General features: G+C 52.9%; 1 protein-coding gene across 1 annotated transcript in view; it reads left to right on the forward strand.

Annotated features, from left to right (window-relative positions):
* Positions 1 to 2,208: 2,208 nt before the first annotated feature.
* The window catches only part of LOC133345484 (homeobox protein MSX-2-like), a 28,037-nt gene continuing 16,614 nt past the window's right edge, over positions 2,209 to 13,631 (forward strand). Inside the window, exon 1 of the mRNA XM_061556248.1 lies at positions 2,209 to 2,943. Within this exon, the coding sequence (XP_061412232.1) occupies positions 2,682 to 2,943 (262 nt within the window). The 5' untranslated portion in view covers positions 2,209 to 2,681. The remainder of the gene's footprint in view (positions 2,944 to 13,631) is intronic.

Here is a 13,631-nt window from a genome sequence, read left to right on the forward strand (position 1 = left end):
TGGATGGACACTCACTCACCAGGCGTGGTGTATCCGACAACAGCGCTGCCGCATGCCGCGTGTCGAATTCGTCGGCGGCACGGGAGAGGCGAGCTCCTGCCAGCCGAGAAAAGAGCCTGCAGCCAAAGCACAGCCTTGTCATTAGTCAGCGTCCTTCTGGAGATTATCAAAACACAAATTAATAAGCAGACAATGTGTCTCCCTCACACATCTGTCCCTCCACGTAATAGTACGATGTCTTAACACATTCCATCAGCCGCCCGGTCTTCTTTCTGGGAGTGAATACTTTCAGCACCATTGGTTCAATGAAGGCAAACTCTGGATCGGTTTCAGAATTAAGTGTCTCATCAGCAGTCAGGCTTGCTTGAATGTCTGAACCGTTCCAGATGTTTGTTTGTGTTGCACCAAAGCATATTTAAATTACGTGTTCGCAGAAGGGTCGATGTGGTGGATGGGATGTGTAAAACACGAGTACAAATACTTCTGGACTTACCATCTCCATGGTGGCTTCAGTGCATCTGAGATGTTTGTCAAATTAACGCAGCGGGGGCAGCGGCTCCACTGTCGTCACGGCGAACGTCTTCAGAATAACAGCCGAGGAGCGGAGGCGCGAGGCGACGCGAGGGAGACGACTCCTCCAGCACGAGGTCGCGTGTCCCGATCTTCCAGGCACGAGCGACTTTAGCGACAAAAGAGAAATGTTATACAAGGGTCACGCTATCTTAATGCTCTCATAATACTCCAGCATGTTGTTGTCTTTCCGCACACTATTCATGACCAAGGAGAGATAGGTACATGTCAAGATAATACTCATTGCTCACAAACACTAATTTAACGCAGACATCCACAATACATACCACATGCTTTGGGGCAAGTGCTGTTCGCGATCACGTTTGAAGATCCTGACGGGGCACGAAAAAGTGATGTGGCCAGAACCACCCCCTGCCGCATTTGTCTCCCTGGTTGAGGTGTATAGACACACATCAGATGTGTAGACACACATCTGATGTGTAGACACACATCTGATGTGTAGACACACATCTGATGTTAGCCGTGGCTAGGGATTGAACCCAGGTGGCGGGGTTCGTAGAGCAGCGCGCCAACCGGTGCACTCCGTACCCGCACACACACACACACGGACAACAGACTCTCTCACATATCCGCACACACACACACGGACAATAGACTCTCTCACATATCCGCACACACACACACACGGACAATAGACTCTCTCACATATCCACACACACATATGTGTGCAACGGACTGCAATATTGTCACAAACACATACAAAGATCCCTCGTGTATTCTTCTCTCGTGTAGCCTACGCAGGCTGTTGGGGCATGTCCTGTTAGCGACCACCTATGAAGAGACCAGCAGGGCTCACGATCGAGTGGTGTGTGCTCGGTTCTAATTGAAGGTGAGTCGACCTCGCGAAGGCCCATGACCGGTGCAGATCTCACTCGTCAATGATGTTAGCCGTGGCCGGGAATCGAACTCGGGTTGTGGAGTTTGTAGCGCAGCGTGCTAACCACTGCGCCGCAGCTCACCGCACACGCACACAGCGACACACACAGCTACACACACACACCGGCACACACGCACGTGCAGAGCGACACACAAACGCACTGAAACACGCACTTAGACACACACGCACGTGCACAGCGACACACACACACGCACGCACACAGCGACACACAAACGCACTTACACACGCACTTACACACGCACGAAGACACACACGCACACGCACTGACACACACACATGCTCGCACACGTGGCGGTGCTCAGCCCGCCGGGTACGCGCACACACGTACAGTGTCTACATTATGCAAGTGTCACGCAGGAATGGCAGCTATGCGCTTTTCGTTAAAATCCGCACACAAATGAAAGTTGGTCACAAGGAGCGCGAGACGCTGGCACGGTCAGCGCTCAGTCACACCGAGGGGAGGGGCTGTGGGGGCGAGCGGGAGGAGGGACGGAGAGAGGAGGAGGCGACGGGACTCCCCGCGCACGCGTGAGAACACGGGCGCCCTGCGGGGAGGGAGGGAGGGAGCGGGGTAGAAAGAAGGGGGTTGAACGGCGCCCTTTGCGTGACGGGGAGTGGCCTTGGCGAGGGCGGAGGCGCTCTCCTGGCACCGGGGCTTGCGGAGACTGGGGGGGGGGGGCGATGGGTGGGGTGCGAGCGCGGAGGGAGATGATGGAGGGGGAGGCACACGGACATCGCCACACGCGCGTGTCGCCACCATTAGCGAGCAACTCCGGCAAACGCGCTCCGTGGGTAACGCGCTCGCCTTCATCGCTGTCGCTGCGCCGCAGCTGTGGTTATTGTGAGGGTCGTGAAGACCTCGAAGGGCTGAGAGAGAACGAGAGCTTTTCCATCGCATCTCGCTGAGCAATTAGCGTGTCGTCTCTTCTGTCGTCTCGCCGTAATTATTTATTCATTTCGGGACGCGGCCGCTCTTAAAGGGCCGGTCACGGGCACGCATGCGTTTAAAAAGTGAGCGATAATCGCAGCGACGTAAATCGACCATCTCCCCGGTCCCATCGCCGGGCGCGAGGGGAGAGGCGGCGGAGAGGGGCCGCCACCCGCCACCCCTTGGGCCGCTGCGCTCGGAGGAGCTTCGGGCGAGCCGGGGTCTCCCGCTGTCCAAGGCGTGCGAGGCGGCGCCACGCTCGGCATGGAGAGAATGAAGGAGGGGACCCCACAGCAGCAGCAGCAGGGGACGGTGGCGCCGCGTTTGGCCTTCAGCGTGGACGCGTTAATGTCGGACCTTCGAGAGCGTGAGAGGGAGCGTGGGACGGAGCGTGAGACGGAGCAAGACATCTCCACCATCAAAGGCGGTGGCGCTGACGCTGGAGACACCGAGAGTCCGACAGCCGCAGAGACTCCGAGAGACAACGGCCCCTGGGGCCCGCCATCGAAGTTCTCGTCTCCACCAAGTGAGTGCAGCAGAAGTAGAGCAAATACGCCGACGATCTGCCTCGTCCGTGCAGAATTGCAGCGGCATTGGATACGAGCACACCCTGGGCCGGTTTCGGCATTGAGTATCTCATCAGCAGGGTCAGGTTTGCTTTAAAGCAATGCTGGTGAACTGCCAGATTTCATTTTATACAAAAGATATGTCCAAACAGCATCACGCAGGGGCGGTGGGGAATGGTTAAAAGTGACAAAAACAAAACCACCTTAAGTTAATGTGAGACAAATCGCAAGGGTAGTGTGCGTTTAGAATTTTACTGAACGTATCTAGATTCATCTCAGGATGCGGAGTAAATTCTAATTACAGCGCAAATTCATTGTGCGAGCATCAAGTCTGTGGAGCGGCTCAGTGACTTCACTTTGAGCTCACGCCGAATAGCGAACCTGTCCAGGAGGCAGATTTGTTCAGAACGCGTCTTGTCTTCTATTCTCCACAGCGACGATGACGACAATTCTGTGTTGTGCGTCTCACCAGGACCGGTGTCTAAGAGAGAGAGGTGGGGGTAGAGAGGGGGGGGGGGGGTCGTCGCCGATAAACATTGGTTCCAGCGAGTCTCTCTCGTGTGGAACACGTCATGCTGCGGGGATTAATGGCGTGAGTGCATGTGTACGCATGGCGTCGTTTGAGAAACTTCTCCTCGTCTGTGCGTATCGTGCTGATTAAATCGTGGTCAATCAGTATATTTCATACACTTGCTGTGGCCGTTTTTATATGAAACAGCGACTATATGTGATGTATAATCCGCTGTTTGGTTTACTCGCGATGGGCATCTCAAATGTCCACATTGCTTAAATCCGCGTCCTTAGCAAAGACATCTCCATCGCCAGCGAACGGAGTAATCCGCCCTCCCCACCGCGAGTCAAGGTGCACAGACGAGATAGTCAAAGGGAGTCCACGTTCACGGGCGTCAAAGTCAACAGTCAGAGTGATTTGTTGCTCAACTGAGCATTGAGGCATCGGTGTTCATCTCCCTTTTATGGACCTCAGCCAGTGGTGGAAATTCCACCATACGATAACGGGGCGAGTATATCCACGAGGACCACCACTGTTGACTTGCCCACAAAGTGGTACTGTATATGTTCTTCATCGAACCCGGAGGGATGATATGCTGAGTAAACCACCGCCACGACCAAGAGTTGAACTCGCCACCTCCCGAAGTATAACATCTAGTAGGTCATCAGCATCGTCAAGCAAGCTTGACGATGCAAGCTTGACAATGCTGATGAGACCATGAATGTCGAAACCGGTCCAGAGTTTTGCTGCTGAATTGAGTTACTCAGAAAGACTGCCGCGTAGCTGATGGGATGTGTTAAACTAATATTTTGTGTGTGGAGGGACAGGTTTAGGAATGGGATGAATTGTCCGTGTATCTATTTTATAGGCTGTAAGCGCGTTTATCCTTTGGACTCACTGCTCTCGGTCAAATGAGTAGAATTCCCACCGCTGTTTCAGGGCTGTATTCGACATACCACAAGATACCACAACGCCTTGTCGCCACACCGGGCAATGTTAGCTACAGATGCAGCAATTTCGCGAGCAGGCAATTGCAGGGCTGCGCCTTCACCGTTTCACGTGACATGGGCCCAAGGGTTGAGGACTCTCGATGGACAATCGGTGGCCACGCGTCCCACCGCGGCGAAGAGGCTTCCCGATAGACGCAGTACAGAAATACTATGACGACAATCGCTGGCTTCACAACAGCTGAGTCACGCACTTATTAATGGAGTTTACCACCATAATGTATCATATAGTATGCATATAGTGTAGTGTATACACTACACTATATAAAATATAAAACAGACGCAGGTTACGGCTGCGTGGTAGAGCGAGTGGCTCGCAATGGGGAAGCTGCGAGTTCACTTCCCGGCTGAGGCTGAGTCAGCTCCTAAATCCCTCACTCCGGGGTCGGTAAAAAAAGATTTTGCAAAATCTGCAGGAATCTATCCGGCGGCATGAAGCGGTGGCATCAACTGCATTGCTTGGGATGACCTTTTGATGATGACCTTGAACTCTGTTCGCGAGGTGTTTGGGAGATCCGACGGGAACGCCTCCGTCGCGTCGCTCTCAAGAGCGCGAGGAAGAACAAACAACTGCGCAGGCAATTCGCCTCCTTCCCATTTCTCTCCTTCTACATACAACATAAACATCCCGTCAGCCATACGGCCTTCCTGGAGTGCACAATTTCAGGAGCATTGTTTCATCACAAGCACTACTCTGGACTGGCTCGACATGCGGTGTTTCATCAGCAGTCAGGCTTGGTTGTAGCAATGCCGGTGAACTACCCGACGTTCATAGGTAAAGACCCGCTGTGTTCGATGTGGCTCTCCTAATCCGGGTTACAACTTTAAACGCGACACACAACGCGGGTTACAACTTTACGCGCGACACACAACGCGGGTTACAACTTTACACGCGACACACAACGCGGGTTACAACTTTACACGCGACACACAACGCGGGTTACAACTTTACACGCGACACACAACGCGGGTTACAACTTTACACGCGACACACAACGCGGGTTACAACTTTACACGCGACACACAACGCGGGTTACAACTTTACACGCGACACGCGACGCTCATCACTGCGTCGCACCGGTAATGTCATGCAGGCAACACACTGCGCGCGCCACGTCACGTCCTCGACCTGCAGAAGACAGTCCACGTGCACGCCGCTACTCACTCACCTTGTGCCGCACAGGGATAGCTGCCCCTTGGGGGTTCCTTCGGGTGGGTGAAATGAGACGCGAGACGATGTGAGATACCTTGAAGTAAGCGCCACTGGACATGCGGCACAGGGTCACAATTATTGTGACGATGTGCATTCAAGGCGGAGCGCGCTCCTGATGCTCAAGTGAGCATTGAGGCATTGGTGCTCATCTCCCGTTTACAGCCCTGCAGAGCCCGTGGTGTAAATTCCACATTCCTATGGCGGGGGCGAATCTATCCATAGGACAACCCCTGGTCACTTCCCCACAAAGCGGCTCGCGTGCGATCCGAGGAAACCCCGCACGCAAGTTGCGATTACTGCGCGACCCGGGGGGGTTTCAGCAACTTAGGAACAATGCCCACTTTGGAACCATGTTTATTTTGTGAATTGACAAACATAGTAGCGTCAGCGATAATAACAAGCCGAAGACAATAATGTATATATGTCTATAGTAACGGCAAGCCGAGCTGTGTGTATGTGTAGGTATATATGTGTATCCTATGTCGACGAGTATCTGTGTCAATGTGTGCATGACTGTGTATGCGTATCAGTGAGTGTGTGTATATATATAGTTAGGAGCGGTGGCGTGTTTTTGGTTTGCGCACTCGGCGACGAACCCGACGAGCCGAATTCAATCCCGGCTCACGGTCAATATCAGTGATGATTATCTAAGTTGGTCCTGGACCTCCCCTAGGTCTACTCATCCTTGAGTAAACATACCCGCTGGGGAAACAAAGGCGGAGGGGTGTGGTGTTGGTCTCAAAACAATTAAATCAAGATCAAAACAATTACTCGGGTAACTGATTACGAGAGTGAAGCGGCGTGCTGCTGTATGACTTCGTCATCAGCCATGGTCAGTCCACTGCTGGATGAAGGCCTCGCGAAGCCTTCACCACGTCTCATGCTCTTTGATGCGAATCTCCCTCCAGCACTTGCACATCAACTGATCCCATCGCTCCATCTCCTCGGTGGCCAGGCCCCTCTCGGACGCGTTCCGTCCTTTGTGGCCGCGACGCGTCCTGCTGCCCCCCCCCCCCCGCGCCTCCTCGCGGAGTGGACGATGTCGTTCACCTGCGCGTGCTCCTCCCGCTCTCGTCTTGTGTATTACACCACACCACGTGGACCATCTCTTTGTTACACCGCAGAGCGCTGTAGTTAATAGACGTGTGAATGTGGTATATACATATCGAGTGTTGAGCGTGGTAGACATCGGCCAGAGTCGGGGTTTCATGCGACATGGATCTGCACACCGCGCTCTTGCTCAGCAGCAGGCACTAGCGATGCAACATGGCGCGCGCACTCCACACGAGCCCGCGCATTCTACGCATTATTCCGCATCATAACAAGGCAAATAGACATTTATGGCGTCTCATAGCGAATGTAATATGTAATCAGCTATTTTAGGCCACCTACGGATGTGGCCAAATTCATGTCGTGAGACCTTCACCACCCGACACAGACGAACAAAGGGAATGGTCACGTGAGCGAGCGCGTCGCGCCCGTGCGCGACTGAAAGTGTGGCCGGAAATGGACGTTGAGCTCGCCGGGTTCGTGGCGCAATGCGCTCAGCACTGCACGGCCACCGCTCCACGCGTCATTCAACAATATCCACGTTGCATTGTTCACTATCATCGCACCATGGTGCACATGACCCCGTACTAGATATGACGCCCCATGCCGTGACGCGCAACACGTTGTACCAGTGCTCGTATCTCCACGTTGTCCTGCGCGCTGTCAGGCACACCACGTACACTCCACACACGACCACACACACAGCACGTGCTACTACTACTACTGTATGGGTAGAACACGACACTTGCGATCCAGAGCTCGCCGCTTCGATCCCATCTCCCGGCGCGGCAGCTGAAACAATGGAGCAAGTTTCTCAAACCCCCCACTGCCACTGGCCGCCCAGCGGGATCCATTCAAGAAGCGCGTCGACTCGTGGCGATGACAACTCTGAGAGTGCTGCTTGTTTCTGGCCGCTTGACGGGTTGGGCCTTTGGAACTGTGCTCGGTCACTGCGTACATACAAAAACAAACTGCGTCTGCACAGCGACTGCTTCTATCTGTGACGCCGCCCTTATCTACGTGAAGGAAGCCAATTGCCTCTAATTCCATTACTCTTTGGTTCTTTCGGTAAAGTCACGTAGGTAGAAAAAAACAATAGATCACGACGTTTCTATCGCAACACAAGCAACCGTCTTCAGGTGTGAGACAAACACAGCCGAGGACTCGTTTGTTTCACACCTGATGACGGTTGCTTGTGTTGCGATCGAAACGTCGTGATCTATTTTTGTTTTTTACCCACGTGACTTTACCGAAAGAACCAAAGAGTATGGATTCCTGCAGTCACGAAAGCTTCAAATCAAGATAATCCCGTTACTTATATTTGCCACAACTAGACGAACGAGTGGTTTTCGTTGTTGTACAGTTCTGCGTTGAGCGAGCACCTCCACCTCAGAGAGAGATCTCGCCGATCACCCGCCAGGGAGCCTGACTGCTGATGGGACAATGCATATTGAATCGGTTCTGAGTTGTTCTTGAGTTGAAATGATGCACCCCATAAGTTCGTGTGGCCGATGGGACGTGTAAAACAATAATTGTATTGTACATGTGGAGAGACAGCTGTAGGTAGTTGAACTTATGTCGCACCGCACGTAGCCAACCGTGACAATCGGAGGTGGGAAGGAGGCGACATGTCTGCGTGCTTGTTGGTTATTGTTATCCGACTGGACGTGTGTAAAAAAGAGCTTCATAGCTCATTGGCGTGGCGACATCAGTGAGATGGTTGTGGGAGTGCAGGAGGGGTCCGTGTGGTTCGACCTTTCACGCTGGCTGAGTCTGGGACTGTGGTGTCACGTCCAAACAATCGCCTTCGTATCACTCTTCTATCGCAACTACCATGGTTACCTTTCCCGTGCACTCCTTAATTCCTTCACCTTCGATTAGCAGGATAGGCTACGTACGGTGCAAAACATGTTCAATGTACGTACACACAAGTAGACACTGACTGTGTAGTCCTATCCACACTGTGTTCAACCAGAACACCGCAGGTCACAACGACTCACACACTGGCCCACTCGCCACACACTGCAGGCAGGGTACGGTGGACGGTGGATTGGGGCAACCGCTTTGGAGGGCCCTGCACTTGGACGTCACGGAGTTAGATGCAGTACTTCGGGGGGGAGGAGGGGGGGCACTCAGTGTGAATTGCCCCAGCCCCGCACCCCCCTATGGAAGGCCCTGACTGCAGGTCGCAACGCTTCTGTGTCTGCTGATCTCCTCGCAATGCTCCTCTTTGGCGATGGAATTCCATTCTATCCTCCCTTTCCCCCCGTGTCTCATAATAACCTTTGTCAATTCAAGAGACGTGTTAACGTTAATCGATTACAACTCTGACAGTGCTGTTCGTTGCTGGCCGCCTGACGTGTTGAGTAAAACCTCATGCACCGCACGTGCGCGCAGCCTCAACTCGTCCTCGCGCACAATGCAGGTGGCGGTCAACTATTGTCTCATCCAAGCCTTGCCATTGGCTGGAGGCTAATCAGAAGGTTGATTGCGCGTGGAGCGTGACATTGGGGGAGGGGCCCAGCGCGCGGGTGGGGGGGCCTGGGCGTTGTGATGCGCGCGGGGGGCACCCTGGGGCGGGGGTGGAGCGGGGTCGTCGCTTCACAATGAGGGCTTCCATGAGTCCAAGTACACATACAAAGATCGCCCGTATAGCCTGCACAGATTATTGGGACAAGTTATGTTAGCGAGCACACATTAAGAAGATCTGCACGGCGCACGAAGGGATGATGGGGCCCACACTACGCTCAGCCGCATTTATCCCACGAATGTTTTTGTTTGCACACCGCACCAGGTACTCATTTCAATCTAAGTCAACGTACGGGATGCCCAGTACCGTGTCAAATACTCGCCACTGTCATTGGACGTCGACATAAATCTAACTCGGGTCGCCGGATTCGTTGCGCAGTGCGCTAACCACTTCGCCCACACTCCCCGTACACACACATGTGCACCCCCCCCACCCCTCCTCGACACTGCACACGCACACGCGGCCTCTCCTTCTCGGTGTCCCGGAGTCGCGTCGAGGGGGCGGGTCGCGTTGGAGGCCCCGCGCCGGCGTCGCTCGGGTTTCACGGCGTCTCTCATCGCCCCCCTCCCCCCTCCCCCCCCCTCCCCCCTCCCCCCTCCCCGCTCCCCCCGCTCCCCCCTCCCCGCTCCCCCCCGCTCCCCCCGCTCCCTCCCGCGCGTGACACTCGGCTCTCCATCAGGCCAGACTCCACGCAGCCCCCTCCCCTCCAGCTCCTCCTACGACGCCCCCTTGGTCGTCTCATGATACAATGTTCAACCACAGTGTGACATGGCGAGTGGATTGAGTGAGCTAGCGAGTGCGCGGCGGTGGAGTGAGTTTGGACGAGACGACGGTGGTAGCCCGGGTCCTCCACACGGGAACAGGGGGCACAGTCATGGCAGTAGCGACACAAGAGCGATATGTACGACACGAAGAGTGACCCTGAACTCATCTTGAGATTCATGTCGAGGCCCATTATTGACAACCTGCGTTGCGAATTTCCGCGTATCCACGTGTGGCGCTGTGGGGAGCGGTGGTGCAGTGTTTTGTGCCCTGCCCTACGAACTGCCTGACGTGCGCTCGATTCGCAGCTCCGTCCAACATTAGTAGCAAGTGGTATAATAAATTGTGGGCCTTAACCAGGTCGACTACCCCTTAAATGAGTACCTGGTGTGATATGTAAACATTAGCATTGTGGAGATCAAGGCGGCCTGGCGTGGTGGTGGCTACCGCTACTTCCAGTTGTATCCCGTGTCGGCGCAAACGCATCACCCCGACGACAACAACAACAACAGCCGCAATTCGTCATTAAGTAGCGGTGACGTTACCACGACGCTTGTGCCAGGCCAGGTGCACTTTGAGGGCACGTGGAGTGTCGAAAGCTTGCTGAGAGGAGGTTACGAGACAGACCCAGGTGCCATGGCTCGTTGATATGAGCGTCGCTCCTCTGCCCTCCGTTGTTGGAGGGCGACTGCTTCTAACTGCCCAGTAGTGTCCTTCACGAGCCTCTTCTATAGAGGACGATCTTTACACGGCTTGTATCAGCCATCGTCAAATAAGCTCGACATTCTTTTTGTATTCAATCAGCCCATCTCTAGCCCGTGCCGCGTCCGTTTCGCCCGCTCTATCCTGTCAAACAGAACCTGCTTGGGCATGCAGTGGCTGGGCATGCGTGCTACACACAATCGTTTCACAAGCATGGATACGTGAGATATTCGCTGCCGAACTGGAGCTGCTCATAAGCACACTGCCCAGGTAAGGGAACTTATCCATTGTCTCCACAACTGCTTCGTCACTCATGGGGAGTTGCATGGGTGGAATGTTTGATGACATGAGCTCACGCAGGTGCTTGGTTGTGGTAGAGCTGATGGTATAACCCACCTCGTAGTAGCAAGCTCCAGGTTCAGCAGAAGAGTCTCCATCTCCTTCTCAGAATACATAACAGAGTTGGCCATCCCTGTCGCACTGCCAGGTGAACAGAGAGAGAACGGCTCTGACTGGGGCACGCAGCTTTACCCGAGCCTGCCCACCATCATAATGGTCCTTGACGATTGTAACCAGAGGGGAAGGGACCCCGAAAGCATGAAGAGTAACGCAGATCACTGGCCTGTTGATGGTATCATAGGCCTTGAGCAGGTCAGTCGAGAAGAGATGTAGGTCTTGTCGAAATGCCTTAGACCTCTGCTCTAGCAGACGGACAGAGAATATGGCGTCTGTGCAGAACTGCGCTGGTCTGAAACCACATCGATGCCCAGTGCTGGAGAGAAGAGAGTGCCGAGTTGGTGGTTTCAGTGGCCGGGTCGGGTTGATTTTTGTAAAAAAAAAATCATCAAACACCCCACCCCCTTAACTCTCCACGAGTAAGGGAGCAGTTGTTTGAGAGAGTGGAGGAGCTCCCATACTTGGGCAGTGCACTCCGGATTGGAAGCGGAGGTATCATTTGGAATGGGTCGAGCGGCGTTTTCTTTTCATCAGTTGCGTAACGCCATGTGCAAGCGACCGAGCCTATCGCTCAATACCAAGGTAATTGTCTCCTCGGCCATAGTCATGCCCTCCCTTCTCTATGCTTGCTAAACGTGGAGCCCTTTGAAGGAACATCTGTGCCGGCACGACATAAACATGCTAACCTGCCAACGATCCATTCTGAGTTTACCCAGAGTCGCAGCATCATCAATGAACCGAGTAATTCGCCACCGTGGAGTGAGACGCGACATCCGTCAAAACGAGCCAAGTCTGCTAGCGGTAAATAATTTATACTCTTTGGTTCTTTCGGTAAAGTCATGGAGGTATAAAATAAAATATTAAATAAATTAAATCACGACGTTTCGGAAGCAACACAAGCGTCCGTCATCAGGTGAGAAAGCCGCCACAGCAAGAAACAAATTGTTTCTGATTGTTGTTGTTTCTTGCTGTCGCTTTCCCACCTGATGGCGGACGCTTGTGTTGCTTCCGAAACGTCGTAGTTTAATTTATTTAATATATTTTCTTCTACCCACGTGATTTTACCGAAAGAACCAAAGAGAATGGATCATTGCAGTCACGAAAACTTCAGATCTTGATTGGTGAATAATTTGTTACAAGACATGTTCGTGGAGACTCTTAGTCTCCATTCTTCCACGTGTCAACTTCATTCAAATCCTCGTGTTCACGACCCCACAGTATAAGTGCGACCTCCAACGTTCAGGCATCCACTCTCACTGCATTCTCGCTCTGATCTGAGGGGACATTGCCAGAAACAGTGGATTTCGGCGAGCTGACTGCAAGTGTGACTGTCTAAATGTCACCTCGGTTTGTTTTGCTGTCGCTGCGTCCCCAATGTCTGCTGCCAGAGAACGCGTTTCATCGAGTTGTGGGGTTCATTTTAAACACCGTTGCGTTAGTGCAGGGCCCAAAGGCCCAACACGTCATACGACCAGCAACAAAAGCATCGTTAAAGTTGTAAGAGATAACAGTGTGACACATTTCTGGAATAAAAGTTGAATTATAAGAGGTTTTTTTTTTGGGGGGGGGGGGGGCGATAGGAAAGGGGATCCCAGAGTAGAGCGATGCGAGAGGAAGCAGAGAGAGAAGGGAGATGACCTGGGTGGGGGGGGGGGGGGTAGCAGTGCGTGTGGGTGGCTGAGTCGTGAGTGCGGGTGGGTGTGAGTAGCTGAGTCTGTGAGTGAGTGGGTGAGGGTGGAGTTGAGACGTCTGGTGGTGGTTGGATACTGTGAGGATGAGACGAACCACAGCTTTGGAGAGTTTAAATACTCCCAGGGGAACAGCTAAATTGTATTGTATTTTATTTAGGACGCAGAGAACGAATGCATCATGTTTTTATTGCATGAGGAAATACATTTCTCAGTTTTATCTCATTGTCAACATTGTTTCAACTAAATGACTTTTTCACAGAAATAAACAACCAAAATGTGTTTTACATGCATGGACAAATGGTACCGAGATCTTACTTTACCCGTAACATTTTGTGTCTGCGGTGAGTCGTCCGATTTGATCTTGCCACTGCATCGGTGCCTCTCATTGAACCCTCACAGCGCAACTCACAGCGAGAGAGCGCACGTGTGAAATGAGAACTCTGTTCACTTTGAAGAAAGTTGCACAAATTCTGAAACATATAAATAATGTAAAATATTATGCATTCACAGACGTACGTATATGTAGCCATGTGTACACACACACATATATATACAGATACACCCCTTGTATTGCCTCCATGGCCGTCACTGAACCACGATCATGGGAACTGCACCCCGCAACGAAGTGCTCATTTAAGGCTGAGTCGACCTAATGGACGCCCAAAACCGGTTCAAATATCAGTCGTGAGTGCGAATTGAACTCGGCACAGTGCGCTAACCACTACA

Source organism: Lethenteron reissneri, chromosome 22, assembly GCF_015708825.2.
Source record: "Lethenteron reissneri isolate LAM-NWPU_2019-01 chromosome 22, ASM1570882v1, whole genome shotgun sequence".
Taxonomy (NCBI): domain Eukaryota; kingdom Metazoa; phylum Chordata; class Hyperoartia; order Petromyzontiformes; family Petromyzontidae; genus Lethenteron; species Lethenteron reissneri.